The sequence below is a fragment of the Fimicolochytrium jonesii genome (genome assembly GCF_025526975.1).
Source record: "Fimicolochytrium jonesii strain JEL569 chromosome Unknown EV422scaffold_22, whole genome shotgun sequence".
Lineage (NCBI taxonomy): Eukaryota > Fungi > Chytridiomycota > Chytridiomycetes > Spizellomycetales > Powellomycetaceae > Fimicolochytrium > Fimicolochytrium jonesii.
The window spans coordinates 7,403-28,068 of NW_026515689.1; the positions used below are offsets into that span (position 1 = coordinate 7,403).

General features: G+C 52.5%; 6 protein-coding genes across 6 annotated transcripts; 4 read left to right on the plus strand and 2 right to left on the minus strand.

The window, feature by feature from the left end:
* Positions 1-2,626: 2,626 nt before the first annotated feature.
* On the plus strand, positions 2,627-6,146 carry EV422DRAFT_508154 (uncharacterized protein; the record flags this gene model as incomplete). Its single annotated transcript, XM_053068718.1, has 9 exons — positions 2,627-3,152; positions 3,228-3,457; positions 3,522-3,587; positions 3,833-3,841; positions 4,376-4,653; positions 5,017-5,335; positions 5,361-5,466; positions 5,529-5,727; positions 5,783-6,146. The coding sequence occupies 9 exons, from the start codon at positions 2,627-2,629 to the stop codon at positions 6,144-6,146; spliced, it is 2,097 nt and encodes a 698-aa protein (XP_052923240.1).
* Positions 6,147-6,556: 410 nt separating this feature from the next.
* EV422DRAFT_508155 (uncharacterized protein) lies at positions 6,557-7,177 on the minus strand (the record flags this gene model as incomplete). The annotated part of the gene is made up of 1 exon (XM_053068719.1): positions 6,557-7,177. One exon carries the CDS (start codon positions 7,175-7,177, stop codon positions 6,557-6,559), a length of 621 nt encoding a protein of 206 aa, XP_052923241.1.
* Positions 7,178-7,667: 490 nt separating this feature from the next.
* On the plus strand, positions 7,668-11,113 carry EV422DRAFT_537881 (uncharacterized protein). Its single transcript, XM_053070940.1, has 11 exons — positions 7,668-8,254; positions 8,318-8,566; positions 8,888-8,977; positions 9,043-9,238; positions 9,303-9,356; positions 9,424-9,521; positions 9,587-9,840; positions 9,899-10,036; positions 10,106-10,305; positions 10,375-10,661; positions 10,733-11,113. The coding sequence occupies exons 1-11, from the start codon at positions 8,108-8,110 to the stop codon at positions 10,922-10,924; spliced, it is 1,905 nt and encodes a 634-aa protein (XP_052923242.1). The 5' UTR covers positions 7,668-8,107; the 3' UTR covers positions 10,925-11,113.
* Positions 11,114-11,186: 73 nt separating this feature from the next.
* Positions 11,187-14,221, minus strand: EV422DRAFT_537896 (uncharacterized protein). Its single transcript, XM_053070941.1, has 6 exons — positions 13,738-14,221; positions 13,378-13,652; positions 13,122-13,300; positions 12,801-13,008; positions 12,424-12,660; positions 11,187-12,313 (listed from the first exon to the last, which is right to left on the minus strand). Exons 1-6 carry the CDS (start codon positions 13,770-13,772, stop codon positions 11,475-11,477), a joined length of 1,773 nt encoding a protein of 590 aa, XP_052923243.1. The 5' UTR covers positions 13,773-14,221; the 3' UTR covers positions 11,187-11,474.
* A 3,245-nt stretch (positions 14,222-17,466) lies between these two features.
* On the plus strand, positions 17,467-17,917 carry EV422DRAFT_537904 (endothelin converting enzyme-1). The gene is made up of 2 exons (XM_053070942.1): positions 17,467-17,523; positions 17,600-17,917. Exons 1-2 carry the CDS (start codon positions 17,497-17,499, stop codon positions 17,762-17,764), a joined length of 192 nt encoding a protein of 63 aa, XP_052923244.1. The 5' UTR covers positions 17,467-17,496; the 3' UTR covers positions 17,765-17,917.
* A 1,371-nt stretch (positions 17,918-19,288) lies between these two features.
* Positions 19,289-20,601, plus strand: EV422DRAFT_177033 (uncharacterized protein). Its single transcript, XM_053065125.1, has 2 exons — positions 19,289-19,408; positions 19,476-20,601. The coding sequence occupies exon 2, from the start codon at positions 19,487-19,489 to the stop codon at positions 20,498-20,500; it is 1,014 nt and encodes a 337-aa protein (XP_052923245.1). The 5' UTR covers positions 19,289-19,408; positions 19,476-19,486; the 3' UTR covers positions 20,501-20,601.
* The last annotated feature ends 65 nt before the right edge of the window (positions 20,602-20,666 follow it).

Below are 20,666 nucleotides of genomic sequence, written 5' to 3' on the forward strand. Positions count from 1 at the left end.
TCAGAATGTCGTCAAGGTAGGCCACAACAAAAACGTCGAGAATGTCACGGAATATGTCGTTCATGAGGTGTTGGAATACTCCAGGGGCATTGGTGAGCCCAAACGGCATGACATTATACTCGAATAGGCCGTAGCGACATCGGAACGCTGTCTTCCATTCATCCCCTGGCCGGATCCGAAGAAGGTTGTAGGCTCCCCGGAGGTCAATCTTGGTGAGCCGGCGTGCCCCTCGAAGACGATCCATGATGCTGTTAATCAAGGGCAAGGGATAGCGATTCTTGATGGTGATATTGTTGAGTCCCTACTCGAATGGTGAGGATGGGCCCAAAATCCGCATGGGTGAGGGTATCTCAGATCGGAGATTGACATTGTTGGTGGTCAGGAGAAGGGTGTTGCTGGAGATGCCAGGATCGGAGCAAGGTTTTGTGGCTTCTCCCTTGGCAGTACTTGCGTGGTGAGAAGGCCCAGGACAGGTGTTGCCCAGCTGCTCGGCCTTTACTGCAGCTGGACTTAGGCAAAATCCTGGATGGGTGCAGGTTCCTTAACCGCGACATTCGCCGTGCGTATCTTGTTTGGGCAGAGTTTGGCTATGTGGCCAGGTTTACCACAATAGAGGCAAAGTTTGTTTGTGATGCGGTGTTGGCGCTCTAGCGGTGTGAGGGGTCCTCGCGGACGAGCAGCGTCAATGGCCATAGGGTCGTCTGGGCGGTTGTCGGGGCTCATGAGGGTGGGGCTAGTGGTAACTGGCACATATGGCTGTCGGTTCCTGCTTCGCTCTAGACGGCGCTCAAACAATCGGTTGTCACATTGGATGGCCTGTTCCATCACGGTGTCGATTGAGGCGGTAGGGGGCATCGTGAGCATTAAGTCCTTGACGTCTTCTTTGAGGCCGCGACGGAAGGTGGCAATCAATGCCTGGTCATTCCACGACACATCGCATTGCAGCTGTCGGAATTCAGCTACATACTCTGTTGCTGCACGGGTTTGTCGAAGGTTCTGGAGCTTGTTTTCGGACGTGCGGATCCTGTCGCTGTCTCCAAAGACTGCTTGCATTTGCTGGATGAAATCATCCAGGTTCGTAAGGGAATGATGGTCTTGTTCGACAAGGGGCGCCAGCCAGGCCTGGGCGGTGCCAGTGAGGTAGGTGCCAATAGTTCGTATCTTGGTCTGATCGTTGGGGTAGCGCCTGGGTTGGAGGGCGAACATGAGCCGGATCTGGTTGAGGAACCCACGGAACTTGCTTCGGGTGCCATCAAATTTGTCTGGGAGACTGATTTTGGGTTCGGGGGCGTGGGTGGCAGGGGCAGTGGTCTGGGTTTGCGCTAGTTCGGCTTGTAGGGTGGTATTCTGTGCTCGAAGTTCGTCAATCGCATTGCACATGGCTTGCCAGGCTTCGGCCGTGAGGGGAAGGGCGTCGGACATGGTGATTTGGCGTGGAGGCACAGCGGCTGGGGGTTGTTGAGCAGATCAAACTGTTAAGAATGGGCGGAGCCGACGGAAATAGAGGCGACTTGTGGTGCAGTTGTTGACAGGTAATGGTATTCAGACCGAAACAAGAACTAGAACAAGACTAGGAAGAACTGGTGTTGATCTGCTGGGGGATCAGGAAGTGGGGAGCTCAGGGGAGGCGGCTATTTATGCTTTTCTTTGAAGGCTGGGGAAGCGTGGGGAAGCAGAAGGGTACGGAATGAGAGGGAAGCCAAGAGAAGCGCCAAGGGTGGGGGAAGCATAGAAACAGAAGACTGGGGATGGGGTGGCTACGCTGAGGCTGTGGGCGGGTACGTGGGGAAGTATGAAGAAGGGTTTGTAAGCGCCGAGTGTTGGGAGGTGTGGCTACGTGCGGCTGCGTGGAGAAATGAAGGCAGTGGCAGGTGTGGGGTAGCGCGGCTGCGTGCGGCTGCGAGGTTTGGCAGATGTCAGGTTTTGACAGGGAATTGACATTGACTGACTGTTGGGATGCTGTCATGAGGTAAGCGCATGGTATGGACGCGTCGTCCATAACAGCGAGCCCAGGTGGTCAACACAGGCGCCCACGGCTACACAGCAGCCACTCACCTCGTCGGTGCTGAGCGTGCTCAGAGAGTGCTCTGCGTGAGTTGCCGGGCTTGAGCTGGAAGGAGGTGGGCGTTGGCCAGGGGGGTGAGGGGGCTGTCGTCCGCTGCGAGCGCTTGACGTTTCCATCCTCAGAGTGTGCTCTGCGTGAGTTGCGTGAGCTGCGAGCGCTTGACGTTTCGTGTGAGAGGAGGAGAGTGTGGTCTTGGAGATGCGGCGATCAGCAGTGGACAAGCCAAAATCAACCTCAGAAGCTACCCTAGCTGCCCAGCTAGCTGCCCTGGAAGCTACCCCATCCTTTACACGCGTGTAAAAAACCTGGGGATCCTCACTCTACTCTTCCTCACTGTTCGCGCTCCTCACGCTCTTGATTGCACCTCATCATGGCCCCCAATTACATACCAACCAATTGAGAGCAGTAAGCATCCCCGTTTTCACCTTCAACCGCCGCCAGGTAACAACCGCAATTCCTCACCGTTCTCAGCTTCATTACCACAGCACTGACGCGAGTTCTTTGACACACAGCTATCACGGCAATCACCTGCAACACCTGTCTCGGCACAGCACAGCCATCATGCCATCACACCAGGCGCTCCAGGGGCACCTGTGGTGTGGCATCTTTACTGGAGCAACCACACCACGGCGGAAGAGGAGGAAGGTTGCTCCGGCTACCCCGCGATTGCCCATACGTCTGCCAGCCACACCATTGCAACCCCCGCAATTTGAGCTCCCACCTTCTGTCCAACGCCACTTGCCCCAAGCAATTGCAGACATGGTTAACGAGAGTTCCGGCAATGAAGACGGGCAGCAGCACCAGCAGCGAGGGCTTTCACCAGTGGACAGGGGTCTGCAGCGTCCGTTGAACCTCCCCGCTCCCATCCCTTTCCTATTTCCCAGCACACCGGGTGGATCCCTGGTGCTTGAACCCCCGCCACCACCATCCGCTCAACGACCCCGGCAGACACATGCAAGCATCAAGGTTTCGCTTCACCGAATCCATAATCAAAATCAAGTTCAAAGGGAGCGCCTGACAACATTCATCGGCAACGTTCACATCCTTGCGCGCCACACCACCTTCTTTCTCAAGTACTACTACCTTGGTGAGTTTTTGAGGTACACTACACTGTATATTTCCCATGAAACAATGCCCTGACTACTATGTCTGCCCACCACAGCTGATCATCCTCTACACGACTTCCCGGACATCACTGACAAGCACATCAGTGTGATGTTTGAGCTGCTCAACAATCCACGCTACAACGGCAATCCGGTCATCGCGCAAGAGTTGCGTCCATGGGATCAAGACTACTGTAATGTTCACGGATTCGCCCCTATCCGCATGCAACATTGCCAACAGACCACAGCGTACACAGCTTCGAGCATCTTCACAAACCTCAAAGTCAACGTACAAGAGCATTTCATTCAAATGCTTCTGCGCTATGTCAATGAAAGGCTTGGTTTGAAGCAAGTCGTACTGCATCTCCGTAGAGCTTGAGTCAACCGAGCGCAGCGGCGACACTATCATCGGCGTGCCCGTCAGTTTACAAAGTATGCAACATTTGAAGAGTTTCCAACCGAAGAAGAGCTTGCGCGCCGCACACGACTTGAGCGGACCGTCCTTGACAAGTTATGGGCTCTGTTTCCTCCCCAGGATGAGCCGCTTGCGTACAGCCTTGGGGTGGACGCAATGCCATATTTAGGTGAGTTAGTATATTCCCCCCCCCCCCCCCCCGCGGTGCCCTCTTTTGTCTAATCATGGTCCGCACCTGCCGCATCACAGGTGCCTATTGTGAGCTCTCACGCCTCTATGAGCGCCGTGGAATGCGGCTGTTTTCCGCTATCCCGCTGCGCAAATCTTGAATCCAGTCATCTGTTCGCATTGACACGCTGATCCTAGCCACCCATATCCTGGGCTTGAGCCGACGTCGCATGGGGAAATTCACCGATCAACGCAAGCAGGAGCTGTGGGGGTAGTTTCTCAACGTGAATGTAAGTCTCTGTTGGAGGTTTCATACTCCCGAGTCCTTAGTTAGGGTTCCCGTAGCTTAGTCCCCGGTTAGGGTTCTAGTAGTTCATTTCCCCTTGTGACTCACCTCCCGCTTACGCCACGCTTACGCGTACGGGAGTTCACTCTTTTCTTCCCCTGCGGACCTCACGTCCGCTTGTAACTCCAGACTTCTCTGTATTACTTCATACATAACAAGAGCCCAGTCTCACCATTACATAGAGTTCGCTCAGTCATCTGCTTCCTCTGCCGACTACTGCTAAGTGTCTCTATCCTTCTGCGCTTATTTCAATCACCTCGCTGAATGACGCATTGCAGGACAAGGTCTTCAAGCATCGAAAGAAGCTTGGTCTTAAATTTGATGGATCAATCAGCACAAACAGGTATTCCGCTACCATCCACTTCAAGAAGCCAGGGCTCAAGTATGGGCATCGGGCCCGGAAGCGCAGCAAGGCCCAAATGCGGGAAGAAGTCAAGCAGCTGTATTTTGAGCACCACATCACCGAACTACGGGAGGCTCCAAACATCGTCAGCATTGATCCGGGCAAGCGTGACCTCTTGTTCTGTCGAGACATCAAGAAGGAGCGGCCATTTAGGTACGTTTCAGTTGATTACTACTGCCCTGCTGTCCCCGCTGTCCCTCCCCACTGGCCCCGCTGTCCCAGCTGTCGCCGCTGTCGCCGCTGTTGGTTACGCCATCAACTTTATGCTATCAACTTCCGCCATCGCTGATCTCAACGCTTCCTGTGCTGAGCACAACCGCCGCTTGCGGGAGGTTGACCGGCATGGGATGTGTTGTCGCTTCGCCGTCGTAGTCGTGAAGAGCGAATCGCGAGCCCGGGTCCTACTCCAAGCTGGACTCAAGCGATCGCGGAAGTTGGCAGAACGTTCAATGAGTCCAGAATGCGGAGCAATGCATGACGACTGCGACTGCGACGGCGACTGAATTCGATCTGCAGTACCTCCGCTATCCCCGCTGTCTCCGCTATCGCCGCTATCCCCGCTGTCCCCGCTCCGCTATCCCCGCTGTCGCCGCTGTCCCCGCTCCGCTATCCCCGCTGTCGCCGCTGTCCCCGCTCCGCTATCCCCGCTGTCGCCGCTGTCCCCGCTATCCCGATCAACGCCCTCCTCAACCCTGTCCCCGTCCCCATCCCCACCATCCCCCCCGTCACCATCCCCACCATCCCCTTTGTTCGACATTCCGTTGCCGCGTTCTCACAATGCACCACCCCATACCAGATACACATCCAATCAACGGGCAGTCGAGACAAAGTCTCGGTACTTTCAAAGAGACATGACAAAGCGAAAGATCAATGCCGGCATCGCTGAGATGGAATCACATATTCCGTTGCACAAGAGCATGAACATCGAGGCGTTCTCAGCGTTCATTGTGGATCACGTACATGCGGGTATGATGTATCATGCATTGTCTTCAAATTTGGTAACACGTGGGCTGACGTCTATATCCCAGATCCCGCCCTGGATGAGTTTTACCAGGATGAGATTCACGTCGCTTGCAGATTCAAGGCGTTCTCACTGCGGCAAAAGTCTGAGAGCAAGCTCATCAAAAACATGCGACGCCTGTATGGAAAGCATTTTTCGGTCATCTTGGGTGATTGGAGCGACGCTGGAAAAACCATGCGCTTTCAGGAGTCATCAAAGACCAAAGGGTGAGTGACCATCATTGTTTTTTATGTATCATTATGCTAACTCATCATGGAACAGATTCCGCACACTCTTTGCGAGAAATGGCATTCCATGCTACTTGCTGGATGAGTATCGAACGTCGTCCGTGTGCCCACACTGCCACGGGCGTGTGAGGAAAAACATCCGACGCCGGCTGTCACCTCGGCCGTGGCAAGCTCGAAAGGGAAGAATGGAATTCGTCCATGGATTGGTGGGTTGCCCCAACCCCGAATGTATCAACCAAGACTGGACGCCATTTGAGATTCCTGGAAGACGACCACTACAACTACGGATGAAAGTGCACAATCGGGACATCCTAAGCACCAAGAATTTCGTCTCGATTGTGCGTTCGGTGGTGTTTGGCGATGGCCGCAGGCCAGACGCATTCTCCCGTAACCGGTAGTCTAGAATTTTCACCCCATTCCATTTTCCGTGGTGGTTATCTGCCATCCACATCATTGTACCTCTGCCTGAGGCGTCGCCGATGATGGCAACTTGTACTCTACATGGAGCCTTGTCGATAGACACCTCGACAGGTACTATGGACATACAACACAGGCATATACCACAAACCTTTTTACCACCAGCAACCCAGGCCCGAAATTCATCCTGATTGGCAAAGAGGAAGACAATAATGCTAGCAGTGAGTTCACCAGCGGAAAAAGTATACTCGTTATCTTTTGAATATCGAAATTGATGGCTTTGAAGGGCAGACTCTTGGTCTGACTTGTTTCGTTGCAAAGCTGACGATTTTCGAAGCTCCATTTACCCTCTGACTCTTCAGAGGTTTGAAATAATTTGAACTGATCACTTTCAAACAGCAGTGTTGCATCCCGTAACCGATTTCGGTTTGCCCGTTTCATCGTGGATTTGCAGGATTAGCTGTGTCGGGCTTGACGCTGAACGGCAAGCGTCATCTTTGAACTTCCCATATGCGGTCAAATCGTCTTCGCTCCAGCCAGACTGGCCGAGCGTTAACCGATCAGAGAGTTCAACGATGTTGCTACAGAGAGAATTTTCGTCGATCATACCGGCGTCTGAGCCGTCGCTCGGATAGAGGTTAAAATCTTGCATGTTCATGGTGTAAGTGCAAGTGGTGAAAAACTGCACCGTGGTCACCTGGCTGGATTGGCCCGGGTCGAGCGTCCAGGTGTACGTGATGGTACTCTCGTTGGTGGTGCTGCTGGTCCATTCCTCGGATTTTTCGGCGTTGACGCTGCAACTGAAGAGCCCACCTTCTACTGAACTTCCTGCACTGATGCTGAGTTTCGAACCGACCTTGGTCTCCTCAGTATTGCTGACCCGTGTCTGTACTTGGTATGTGCACTGGGTAAGGCTGCAGTAGAGACCTCCCTGCGGGTCGGTGTACGTGACGTTGGCCGTGATGGCGGAGCAAGCCGAGAACGTGAAGTTGTACGTCAGGCGGATGTCCATTTGTAAAAAGCTCCTGGGTACACATACACCCACGTATCTGAATGATAGTCGGCGGGCTGGGCAAATAGAGAGGCACGGCTGGTTGCGTAGTCCACCACGGACTGGTTGAGGGGGGCAGTACTGCCGAGCCCCTGACGAGCGACTAAGACCTGACCCGCTGAGTGTTTTGAGGTCGATGCACTTGGGAAACGCACACGAGTGGACGGGTTTTCGGCCGGAAAGGGAATTGCAGCGACGAGACGAGGGATGGTGAAGAGACACGCGATGAGGGCGAGAATGCGGTACATATTCGTGGCGACAGTGGGAGGAGATGATAATAGTCGAGATATGAAGAACGTTGGAGGCTAATGTCGTTGGTTTTGGTTCGAAGAATGAAGCCCTTTCGGAGCTTTCGGCTGCGTGAAGGTTCCAACGATGATCTGGTAGCCGAGAAGGACCATCATGTGGAAGAATGCCGATGAAGAAGGTGAAACCACCACAACGCACAAACCTCCGTACGGCTAATCCGCTGCCTCTGGACTGGTTGGCCACTGGGGTCCCAGGTCAACCTTATGAGCGATCCTCAGACGGTACATGCGGCGGTGGCCCTCGTCGCGCTGAGTGCAGTGCCAGCGGGAAGGGTTTTTGTGGGACCCTGACTGTATTTAGCGGACCCTTTGGAAGCTTTGGACTCCTTGGACCCTGGGGCCTAGCCTGGACGTGACAAAAGGTAGAAAGCGCACCGGGCTGACCACGGCACGTCGTTCAATCCAATCCCACAGCGACCCATCGCGACGACCGCCCCCCTGCGGTACCCTCTTTGTTTGGAAAAGGAAAAGCTGCAGCAACGACAGCAGCGACAACGGTAGGCACCAAGCGCAGCAGCTGCAGCTCCTGCATCGCAACCCCTAGCGTCTGTATTGCACGTCTCTACACTACCACCGTCAGTCCATGACTGCACACAACGTCAGTGGAAAACCAGAAGCGCAGATGTCCGACGACGGCGACAACTATGAAGGTCGGGAGCATAGTCATAGTGTTTCTGGCTATGACAGTGAATCCAACCGCTCTGTGGACGAAAAACCAAGGTTCCCTCAGGTCTAGGCATATTTGTACTGGTGCCATAACCATATATGCGGCTACTGACACCATGCACTTCAGTCAAATTTTTTCACCGCTGAAGACTTCCAAAAACTTTACGAGGACGGCAAATTCACAAACATGTCCTTGGTGGCGGCATTCGAGTTGTTGGTCAACCAACCGGCGACAGACCCGAAGGCACTTTATACTGTGGAAGCCGAGAGTCATACGCGGGCTTTCAATGATGCGCTGTCCTATCTGTACCATTGCTATAAGGCGGCCGGAGATAGAGACAGGAAGAGAAGTGTTTTAGCTCTGAAACAGAGATGGGTGAGTTCGCATGTGGTTTCTGTACTTTCCTTAGTATGTAAAACTCGTCAGGGTGAAACCCCCAATGGTCCTTCGGACTCGTATTCGTACATCGGCGGGGGGGAGTACGTGTTCGGCCTAGTAGTCGTCTCAGAGCTCACCCTGGCGAGGCTCCCAAGGCACATTGCATGGAACCCTCAATGGTCTTTCGGACTCGTATTCGTACATCGGCGAGGGGGAGTACGTGTTCGGCCTCGTAGTCGTCTCAGAGACCATGCATATCGTCGCCTGGGGGACATACGGAACGGCAAGATGAAGGATATACCCTCACATTTAATTTAGTTGGGCGCCTTTGACACGTTCTACGAATGGTACAAAGAAGGTCAGCAGGAAGCCCTAGTGGGGGCGCGCTTTGCCAACATCGCGGCAAAGGTGAGATCATCACATTGCGAAAAGTCCCACTGCTGAACCGGTAATTAAACTTTGTTATTCCACAGAGTTATGCCAACAAGCGTCGAAGGCTGGAAAAATTCCAGACAGGCCTAACAGAGCTACCAGCAGCAAAGCGTCACAGCAATGCTTCCTCCGTGTCGCCGCAGACGGATGCCAGCGATTTCAATGCACCTGCCCTGCAATCATGTGAGCCTGAACCGCTGCCGACTCCAATGCCGACGAGCTCCCAGGGTGCGATAGGTAGAGAATGTTTTCGCCTCTGATAGTCATGAAATGTATCTGATGTCGTTCCATCATAATGCAGGACCCGCAGTGCCAATGGCCATCCTGCCCACTGAAGACGTTTTGGGAGACGCTGGTATATTTGAGACGGCACAAATATTTTCTTGGCTCTGTCTAATTTCTCGAGCAAACTACGTTGGCAGATTGGCTTACCAGATACAATATTGTGTCTGATGTCTCGATTCTGAATTTCGGTGGACTCTTTCAGCAATATGGCGACAAATTTGACAAATATGAGGCTGTCTGTATCTCATGACAGCGAACTTATATCGCAATTTCAGCTGACCGCTGCCTGTCGTTCTTTAGGAAGAGGCCAAAGTGCGCAAAGGACTCGTGAAAGCTTTCGAACGTACAAAATTTGCTGATCACTTAGCAACCATATACCCGCCTGGCAGCGGACTGTCTCCAGATGCGGAAACTGACGAATACACTATCATCACCCACGACGTTGACGAAAGAGCGACGCCAGATCCCAAGGTTGTCGATGAGAGGCTCCAAAAATTAAGCGCTGCGACTGGGGACATTGCGTCCAGATGCATCCACGATATGATATATCGAATGTGAGACTTCTGGATCTTTATGAATTTTGCAATCCAAACTCAAGTCTTGATACGCCAGCAAAGGCATATTCCTCGATCGCTTCTATTGGAATTTGCTGCTCGATCCATCAACATCTGAATTCGAATACCGCTCTTGCTTGCTAGATCATATTTTCAATGCGGCATTTGCTGGGGAGCGGTTGCTCAAGTATCGCATGTAAGTGAAAAGACCTGCTTTGCGGTTTCGATCGAATGTGTTCTTAACAGAATGGCTTTCAATTTCCAGCGAGAGGGAGAACCAAACATTAGCTTCTGCAAGGGCTATACAGAATGGCCATGAGACAGCGACTGGGGTACGCCATGACGGTTCTCTGCTGATTTTGTTACCACACTACGAAATTCTGGCCGCCGTGATTGAAGTGGTCGGTGGACCCGCCACTAATGACGGAGCCAAAAAACGTGACGATGCCCGCAAGATCTTGAAAGGTGAGCACAGGCAAAGCCCTGACTTACCCACGTGGACGGTTTCTCATCCTCCGATAGCTATGGCTCTAGAGCTTCATGTCATGGAAAAGGTTTTAACGGAACCATCTAAGGCAAACAAACTGATGGTGACAGGTGTTTTGATATACCGTGAGTATCGCGGCGCTTGCCTTCGAGACGAACCTCGACGCATTCCTCTCACATTTCTGTTCATGGCAGAGACCCACTATTACATTTGGGTGGGCAGATTTGTGGAAGACAAGATTGTTATTCGAGAAGTGCAAAATGGTCAGTTCCCCAGTACAGCGGATGACTGGCATGGATGGGAGAAAGTCATTACTGACGTCGTCGAGCTACGGGTAAGTTCAGATCACGAACTGAGCCATGCCCATGATTTTACCACCGCTTCCACAACTCAATCGGAATACAGCTACGTGCGTTATTTCTTTCAGGGGTACTGCAACTAGCACATACCACGAAATCGGTTCCAACTTTCAAGAAACGTCCGGTCGTTTTGGAAGTACCCATCACTCCATGGAAACGATCTTCTCGGGGTTCGTCAATAGGAAAGAAATCGAGGTCTAGCTCAATATCATCCCGTGGATACGACGATTGTAGATGATTATACTACGGGCATAGGTTCGAAGGGATGGGATGGGATGGAATGGCACTGGGTTGCACACACTCTTTTCTGCATGTGTAGATATTCTTTCTATTGGTTGGCTGATTGTAAATAAAAATGTTGGGTATTCCCCCCGTATTTGGACTCTTTCCCATGCATATTTATCAGGGTATAACCCTAAGTTTTGACGCTGTCACCCTTGGAAGTCACAGTCTCAATGTGACCGATCAAGCTTCTCCGTGTTCTTACTGGAACTGGTACAGCGTGCATGCCCAAACCCTGTTCCGATCCCAACTTGCGATTGCCACCAGCACCTGTGAAATACACTCCTACTCTTCGACTTCAGGATCGAGACAAAAAAAAGGGCAAACATAGAACTTCACATTGCGAGTTCTAAAAGTGTCTATCTATTAATGTTGATACCCGGCCTGCAGGGTCTCCAGGAAGAAAAAACATATATATCTACAGGTTGGTTTCTACGAACGACGAAAGAGGGATTGCCAATATACGAGGAAATCTGAGGATCCAGAACCTTGGGAAAACGTCGGCATCAGCCGGGGTAGTTCAAGCTTTGTTCGTGTGATGGCTTCCCTTTACCAGTATGCCATGTAGTCCGCAGGTCCGGATGGGAAGGTCCTGCTAAGGGTGACCACTGTCGTGAGGAAGAGGTTATCGGCGGGAACTCGCTGGATAAAGGGATATCCCGATGGTCCTGGTGCGATCTAGAATTAAGGACTTGTGCACCTCGCGGGCCCGCCGCGACTGGTGGTGGTTGTGGGCTGGAGTACCAAGGTGGCATGGGCATGCCGTTATGCCCGTAGGTAGGATCGACGTTTCGAGCAATGAAGTTGTCTGGGGGAGCCACCGTTGAAGTGATGGAGGAGGGTTCGGCAGGTTTCCTGCTTGTCTTCACCAGCTGAATATCAACGCCTGGCACTTGCGGTTTCGTAGCGGCACTGCCGTGATAGAAGACGCTCTCCGTTCTACCATTGTCAACCTTGGGCCCAAAGCTCCCGATAGGGCCCTTTTGCTTGTCGTCGGGTTTCTTGATCGCCTCCCTGAGTGCAGTCCACATAGATATATCATTCGTCTCGCCATATTTGTCATCTTCATCCACGACTATTCGATCGCCGTTGATGCCTCGGGGATGGCTTCCGTATGACTTTGGGAGAATTTCGGGCCCCGGAATTCCGCGTCGCTTTGCGAGGAATGCCTTCCACACGTCTGTGAAGTGTCTCGTGTTCTCGTACTTGTGTCGGCGATATTTCTGACGGAGCGGGAGAAGCCAGAGCATGACTCTTTCGACAATAAAGGTGGCGACGGTGAGAAGAGCTCCTGCGGCGACAAGGTTCCGTAAAAGAGCCATCAAGTTGAACTTCCCGATGATACCTATATAACAGATCCGTGCAAGTAAATAAATTGAGCGGATGGGGCTTCGTGGCTTCAACGCCCCTACCCATCAAAACCAACATGTCCAAAGAAACCGCGCCGAAGCCTACCAGTCTGAACCAATTCCAGCCGAATACCATGTCTGTTCAAGCTAAGGTAGTGCCCACCCGCCAGATCAACGCGCTCCTCAATGATTTTGTACTGTTGCAGTTCAACTTTGGAGGGGCGGTATGTATAAAACAGGTCGTTGGATACGCCGACGTTCTCGTAGTTCATCGCCACGGTGATTACCATTCCACGGGTGCGGACTGTATCCCCTGGTTTGGCTGTCAGACCCATTGATTTTCCTGTAATCAAAAGCCCAAGGGTTAATCTACGGTCCGAGGGAAGACGAACAGGAGTCAAGCAATGGAAGGACTCCTGCTCGGCACAAACCCACGAAGCATGTGGATTTGGGATACAATCACGGTAAGCGCTGCACACTTACCGTCCAGGTCAACTCCTGCCGCTTGCAACATGGTAGATACAGGAAAAACATCCCCTGGAATACCAGACGCATTGCTGGTACGTTGGTATGTAGAATCGAACTTGTATATGGGAGTATTCGTCTCCGCGTAGACGATCTCCCCAGTCATCTCTCTATTGTGAGTAGACTTTCGCAAAAGGTCGGAGCGCACAGAGTGCTCTACCATAATCTGGCAGTGTCCAGGGAAGAACGTTCAGGGAAGGCGAACATGATAGGCGTTCAACCGGTCAGCCGGAATCCCGAAATGGTGCTTACAAAACGTGAAGAACATCGAAAACTTACTGTGAATTCCTCAAGATTCGCGATGAAATAGGTCTTGGATGAGATAGGCTTTACTTGGTTGATCGAACAATTTGGACTTGTCGCTAAAATGTATGTGCAATTTGCATTGGTTCCGTCGGCGGCAATGGTAACGTCCGGGTATGTCAATATGGTAACGCGGGTGGTCAGAAACATCCCGCCTACACAAGGAGAAAATGGGGCAGAACTTTAGCGGAACTGGATATTGCCTCCACCTGACACCGGTATTCTGCCCTACCCTGATCAGGGACCGGGAACATGATTTGCGCTGGATCCCAGTACAAGCATGAGGTTCCGTCAGCTCCACAGTACGCCGGCGGAGGCTTCTGGCCATAGTCCTCCGGCGGCTCGAGGCTCATTCGGATTTCGCCTGCGATCACCGGGCCACTGGCAAGGTACAGCTTGTTCCCGATGATCTGATAGAGAATGTAGGCCGAGATGGCGACGAGGAAGCCATAGTATAGACCCCCCAGGTACTTGTCCTTGACACGGACTACTTTGAAGGTGTTGTAGCTAGACAACGAGCCGACGGCGAAAGACGAGAGTTAGCCCCACGCAATCTGCATAATGGTTCCACCTGGTGTTACCTCTTGCCTACCTGAGCAGCTCGTCCAGCACGTTGCTTCTACCCATCGCCTCTTCTTCCTCGCTTTCAGCCGCTGGTCAGATCAGGCGGGTGCTGAGGCTGGACGTCTTCCCCCTACGACATCCCTTTTAAGACAGCTGCGAGCGATGACAGTTGGATAACATTGAGAAGACATATTCGTTGGCCACGTGGGAGTGGGCGGAGGCTTGTTATTACAGGGCGGTCTACTCTCGCGCCTCACTTTTACCTAACCCTACGTAGTGAGTCCGGTCGGAGGCTCCTGTCTTCCCCATAGGGCTACAAGTTTTCCATTCCTTCCCGGTCGCAAAACTTCGCGGCGAACGGCCCGTTTTATCTAGGAACAACAATTGGATGTTAAGCTACGATTCTACGTGGAGACGCGACTTATACTTGTTGTACACACTGCGCTCTCGGCGCTCTAGCTGCGCTTTCAACACGTTTCCTCTCAGGCCCACCCTCACTTTGACAGCAACTGACACTATTACGCGTCTCGCCGTTTTCCACCCCCCCAAAAAAACACTCTTCCTCTTTTTCAACGCAGAACGCTGGACACGGAAGGGCAACGCGTGAGCGCCGTTATTGCGGGACTTCAGCGGAATTGGCAGGGCTATCAGAATCATCAAAAATATTTCAAAAAAGTTCCGAACCGGCTGAGTTACAGCAGGTTTTGTAAAGTTGTTCCAGATTTTTGGACGCTGTTTTTTGGAGTGCCGTTGTGCAGGGGACAACCTCCATTGTAGTAGTGCGCTTCGAACTGCGCATGAAATCGATAATATTCCGACGCCAATTATACGCCTAGAATCTTCGACGAGCGAACGAAATCACCTTTATACGACAACGTCAAAATACCGTCAAAACTTCCGACAATAAATCGACACACTCGCGTTCCCGACACTCCGACGATTACCAAATACAACTCCCTTTACCAAAACCTTGCTTCACAATGACATTTTGTCCTCGGATACGACTGACATGCGAAAAATGTAGGCGTAGGAGAGTGTTATGGACGACGCGCCCATACCATAAGCTTACCTACTGACAGCCGCCAATGTCAACCGCCAATGTCAAATGCCAATGTCAATGTCAATGTCAGTGTCAATGTCAGTGTCAATGTCAATGTCAATGCCACTCCCCCTCTCTCCTCTCATTTCGCCGATCCTCCCGCAATATTGCCACTCCTCTTCTCTCCTCTCATTTTGCCATTTCGCCAATCCCCCCTCGGCTTCTCAACACCCTCCACTACTTCTCCATAGCCAGCAGCTGTAGCAATGCTCTCTACGCTCGCCACGCACGCTCTAGGAGCATAGCTGGCGCCCCCCCCCCCCAGTCCCCTCTTGTTGTTGTTGTTCTCTGGCCTGCCGGGTTGCCTATCTATAAATAGCCGGCCTCTCTTCGTCCATTCCCTTCCTCCCCAGCAGATCAACACCAGTTCTTCTCATCTCCTGTTCTAGTCCTTGTTTCTTGTTTCGCCAATACAATCTCCTGTCGCCTATCACTCTCGCCTTGTCTCCTCTACTTCGCTTCCACCTCAGTCGTCGAGATCATAACAGGTGGCTATTTATAGATAAACAACCCAGCAGATCAAAGACAACAACAACAAGAGGGGACTGAGTGAGCGCCAGCTATGCCCCCTAGCCTAGAGCGAGCGTAGCAGGCGTAGAGAGCAAGCTGCAGCTGCTGGCTGTGGAGAAGTACTGGGAGGGTTGACAAATGGCCAGAGATTGGCTCACAGATGAGCGGGGTAGATGAGGAGCGGTGAATGGGGGATTGGCGGACAAGAGGAGAGCGGGGGATTGGCAAAATGAGAGGGGAAGGCATTGACATTGACATTGACACTGACATTGACATTGGCGTTTGACATTGGCGGCTGTCAGTGTGCTGTCATGAGGTAAGCTTATGGTATGGGCGCGTCGTCCATAACAAGGGTGGCCGCCGTGCTAAAGGCCTCATTGCTAGAGTCAATATCACCCCGCCCACTGTTGGGCAATCAGGACCCTCTGCCAACATTTGGAAATACCTTGAGAAGCGTTCTGGACTGAAAACTTCATGATTCTTTGTCCGTGCAAACTCAGCCAAAAACCTCCGGCAAATGGTACATCGATGCCCCCGTTGGCAAAAATACCATCTCAAAGTGGTTGAAAGAAGCGTGCGTTCAGGGTGGAATTGGGTGCAACAACTGAAAGCTTGTCCCGCACTCTGGCCGTGCCACAGCAATTACAGCACTTCTTGAAGCTGGGGTCCATCAGGATATCACCCATAAAACTTCAGGACACTGCAGCGCCGCAGGCCTTGCCTCGTACTCTCAAATGAAGGAAACTCATCGCCTTGCCGTCGCTAAAGTGCTTGATCCAACAAACGCCAAAGGAAAGGAGAATGAGCTGCCCATCATTGTTGGCACGCAAACCATCAATTCCGGGACATCTACCAAGACAAAAGTCAGCACCATGGCGCATCCCCCCAAGTCCCCTATCAAGCGGTTGAAGGTCAAGATTCCTGAGAGGCCCAAATCAGCCAATGCGGATGATGATTATGAAGCATCCAAACTTCCTGATGGAGTGGAATCAGATGCAGCCCATGTAGCCCGTAGGTTTGGTAGTTTCCTGGCCAATGCAAAGTTTGGCCACATGTTGTTGTTGTACGGTGTGTGCGATGAATACGATATAACCCTTGTCCTCTCGGGAAATTGCTCAAATCGATCCTCGGGGCCTTGTCTTGGCCTTGCAAATAGTCCCTCGGCAAGCTTCAGGCCAATTTTTAGGCCCCCAATTTACTGGGATCGACAATTAGTAAATCGAGTTGGTCTCGAGATTTGGCTCAAGTTGTGCGCACCTTATCGATAGCTGATCTCCAGCCCTTTTTTAAGGGGACCTACTTCTCAATATGCCAGTTTACTCAGCTGCATACTGGAGACCAGGGTCTTGTCAAGCTGAACTTGGCACACCTTGGGATTGGTGTCCAGAGTCGATCTCAAATGGGAGTAAATTCATGTCTGCAAGATCCACCACGTCGGTCTCCAGACCGGTCTCCAGAGTCTGAAAACCTGTTGCCAAGTCTGTCTCCAGTCGTGTCTGCCCTCATGAACGACCTCTGGACTGGTGGATTCCGTGGAGACCGGAGTAGATTCTCCGGAGACAGCTGGAGACTGGCTCATCTTGCACAGAGCAAGGTAGAGGGGGTGTGGGAAGGTCCGTTTGGTGGTGTACTGCAGGCCAATAGACACGCAGCAGTGGAGACAGCTCTGGAAGTGCGCAGACAGCCGGACACACCCGAGACGGCAGCCAGAGACGGCCGTGGACGAGCGTTTTGACCTCAAACCTGCCCAGGATGTCGTTTGGGATCGAGGGCAGTTCTTGCAAACCTGGCAGAAAAAGCTTTGCCTAAGGCTGCTGCGTAAGCTTTGATCAGCACTTTGCGCTACAGTGGAGACAGTTCCTGCCAGAATCTATCCCTGGCACTGGGAAGGACCAAGACAGCGGAATGCAACTCAAAACGCCGGTAGCGCAAGGATTTTTCGCAGCTTTTGCTTAGAGATAGCTTATCTCGGCCGCGAAAAAAACCACACTCTTTCGCAAACTCGATCCCAGTAAATTGTGGGCCTTAGGCCTCGACGCGTCCCTCCGAGCGATTTCTTGCGAAGTTCCATTGGACGCGGGCTATATCTGCTACATATTACCGACCCGATATTTTGTACCTGTACCCGTATTTCCCAACTCCGTATAAGAAGAAGAACTCCATTCAAAGCGCCTAGATATGAAGGTGGCAAGGCGACGCTCTAGCGTGAGCTATCTTCTTGTGCTATTGAGACCGGCAGCTTATTTTTCCAACACCCGATCGTACCCCCTCGTTTCGACAGACCCTCACTTCGGCCGGACACCACCCCACCGTCGCTTCCGACGCCCACGCTCCTGCCAGGTTCCGTGTTGCGGGAACTGTCGCCAATACCCCCGAGTTCGCTCAGGCATTCCAGTGCAAGGCTGGTACTCCCCTGAACCCCGCCAACAGGTGCAAGATCTGGTAGATCCGGAATCCATCGGACTTTGTGTCAACCCCTTACTTTATACCATTGACGATAGACGATATACCTCTGATACGCATAGATCACATTTATAAGATCTGTAGACAGATTGAATTGGCTCTTAGAATTAATACATGTGTCGTCGTCAGGTCCCATACGAACGGGAATTTGGGTTGAAGCCCTTTCCCCGTTGCGGCGGTCTTAAATTGCGGAAGGGAGCCATATTCGCAACTGTCCGAGTCCACCTAGCTCGTGACTTTGGGTATGTGCTGTGAATCTTTCCCCGCCAAACGTTCATCGGCAGAGCGTGTGCGGGGTTGAAATGCTCCAAGGGACAGTGATGCATCATCCCCAGCTCTGCTCCTCCCTCTATTTTACGCAGGAGGGCCAATTGCACGAAGTTTTCATTAGCACAAATGCACTTGCCTAAGACTCTCGCTTCCCGGACACGGTCTCTCTTCCACCTAAATGATCTCTCCAATCAAACTTAAAGATGAGCACGGCGCATTGATGAATCGAGAGAACTAGTTCTATCTGCCTCTCTTCTGAGGAATATTGGGATACGGATATAGCTGGGTTTGCTTTTGGATAGACGCCGCAGGTTCGACGATGGTTCGAGGCGGCATTACGGAGACCATGTACCCCGAGACATACCGCGAAAACCCTCCGCCCTGCCGTCGTTTGACATGTACGGTAAGAGCAAGGTTCCTTACTTTCACCTTGCCGCGATATTCGACATCCATCCAAATAAATCAGGAGCATGTTGATGCCTCTTGCATATTGATACTTCCTTCGTTCGTGATTCGCCGAGTCTTCCTGCACTCCGCATTTACGGCTAACCTTTCACATGCCATCCTCGAAAGGTAGGGATCACCCACTGGAAACTGGCAGAGAATTAACAAGACCGGGATCCTCGAGGTTTTTTCATGAGTACCGTCCAGCAAAACCATGCTGTACAGTAGGCTGCCAGATATCAGGTTACGACGGGTGGTTGAGCCTCCGTGTGCAACCCCAGAAGTCACCAGCCAGCTGTCAGTCCTGCCCTGGGCTAGCGGTCGTGCTGAAAGGATTTGCATGGGGGTCGGCAACTTGAGCCGGTGGCTATGCTCGGAATGATGTGTCCTTGGGCGACGTAACCTGATATCTGGCAGCCTACTGTACGCATCAAATCTGAGGGATGGCAAGGCGAAGCTTCTCAAGGCTGGATTTCAATTTGTCATTAAGCCCTAGGTGTACCGCGGTGGTCACAAGCACCGTGTCATTTCCCACGGACAAAGAGGCTCCGGCGGAATCCGGCGTCAATCCTTCGTCGGTCAACAGCCAAGTGACCATTCGAAGCCCTCGATTGAAGCTGCAATTGGTTTGGCAACAGCCGTCGGTGGATCGTAGGAGTCTTTTTGGAGATGCGTGGGGAGGATGGTGAGGCTTTTCTGTAGGTTTGGATGACGTGGCCGTGGGCTGACACGGATAGTGAACACACTCTCACAAATGCCAGTCCTTCAAGTGAGGCTTTATTTGGCTTTAGCGCACGTTGTATGTACTGTACTGTACTGTATGTCTCCCCCAACTGGGTCTCCCCAACTGGGTCACCAACTGGTCTAGTCTCCGTGAGTCCGTACCAAGCTTTTTGAACGCATATAAAATGAGGTGGGGTCCCATGTCCGTCGAGGGGCTAGAGGCACACATCGCACACCAAGTTCACCTATTCTTCCAGCCCATCAAGCCATGCTCGCCAACCATATCTCGCACCTGCTGCTCCCGCTGGTCAGCTTATTGGTCAGCAGTGTGTTCGCGTACCCGACCTCGGAGGCCAAGGGGGCGCGAACCGTTGCCCACTTTCCAAAGTCCACCTGGATCGAAAACATTGCCGTGCGAGCCAACGGCAAGCTTTTGGTGACAACCCTCCTCCCCGACGCAGCCCTGTACCAGGTCGATCCTTTTCACCCTCATCAGAAACCCGTCCTTGTCGCCAATTTCACATCGGCAACTGCATCGGGTGCGTTTGGCATTGCCGAGCTGTCGAAGGACTACTTTTTTGTCGCCACAAGCAACTGGACCAACAACGAGACCGCGCAGCCCAACACGGTGTGGAAGATTAATATGGCAAAGTTTGACGTAGCTCCCCACGGCAAAAGGCACATCGAGAAGGTGATCGACATAAGCGACGCCGGGGCGCTCATCAACGGCGTTACCGCCCTTGACAAGAGAGCCGGAACCCTACTCCTCGGCGACAGCAACCAAGGATGTGTCTATGCCCTCGATACGGTCGCACGTTCGTATAAGAAGGTGCAGGATCACGCGTCCATGAAAGCTGTACCGGACAGCGCACTGCAGATTGGCATTAACGGTATCCACGTCTGGAACGGCGCCTTATATTTCACCAACACCGATCAAACCACTTTGACCAAGGTTGCCATTGCAAAGGACGGCACCGCAGCGGGGCCGTACGAGCTCGTTGCCACCCTTCACACCATCGTCGACGATCTCGCGATCGGGCAGAACGGCGACGCGTACATCACCACCGGACCGACAAACTCCATCGAGCTCGTCCAGCCGGACGGGTCCGTTAGGAGGATCGCAGGGGGCAACGCAAACTCGACGCTTTTTGCTGGAACTACGGCGGCCCAGTTTGGCCGTATTGCCGGCGACCGAACGGTGCTGTACGTCACAACCAATGGTGGCCTCGCTGCCGGTACGTTTGACGACGGCGGACGGGTCGTGGCCGTTCAAACGCGATGAAGATTGGTGAAGGTCGGGGTGACATCATCTTGAGGGACCTATGTAGAGACGGCCGAGATAGGGAACTTTTGTGTCATTTGGGTATCTCTACAGTGAAAATTGTGCCGTAGCTTCTTCCCCTCCCTCCTATCGCAGATAGATGGCGTTTGTCGCTGGTACATCGTGC

Bases quoted from the DNA above. Each gene is read 5' to 3' on its own strand.
- EV422DRAFT_537881 (XM_053070940.1), top strand. From the start codon at position 8,108: ATGACTGCACACAACGTCAGTGGAAAACCAGAAGCGCAGATGTCCGAC. The intron at 8,255-8,317 runs GTCTAGGCATAT...CATGCACTTCAG, and splicing joins AAAAACCAAGGTTCCCTCAG to TCAAATTTTTTCACCGCTGA. The intron at 10,037-10,105 runs GTAAGTGAAAAG...TTCAATTTCCAG, and splicing joins CGGTTGCTCAAGTATCGCAT to CGAGAGGGAGAACCAAACAT.
- EV422DRAFT_537896 (XM_053070941.1), bottom strand. From the start codon at position 13,772: ATGGGTAGAAGCAACGTGCTGGACGAGCTGCTCAG. The intron at 13,653-13,737 runs GTAGGCAAGAGG...CTCGTTGTCTAG, and splicing joins GTGCTGGACGAGCTGCTCAG to CTACAACACCTTCAAAGTAG. The intron at 13,009-13,121 runs GTAAGTTTTCGA...GGACACTGCCAG, and splicing joins CGAATCTTGAGGAATTCACA to ATTATGGTAGAGCACTCTGT.
- EV422DRAFT_537904 (XM_053070942.1), top strand. From the start codon at position 17,497: ATGAAGGTGGCAAGGCGACGCTCTAGC. The intron at 17,524-17,599 runs GTGAGCTATCTT...TCGTTTCGACAG, and splicing joins TGGCAAGGCGACGCTCTAGC to ACCCTCACTTCGGCCGGACA.
- EV422DRAFT_177033 (XM_053065125.1), top strand. From the start codon at position 19,487: ATGCTCGCCAACCATATCTCGCACCTGCTGCTCCCGCTGGTCAGCTTA.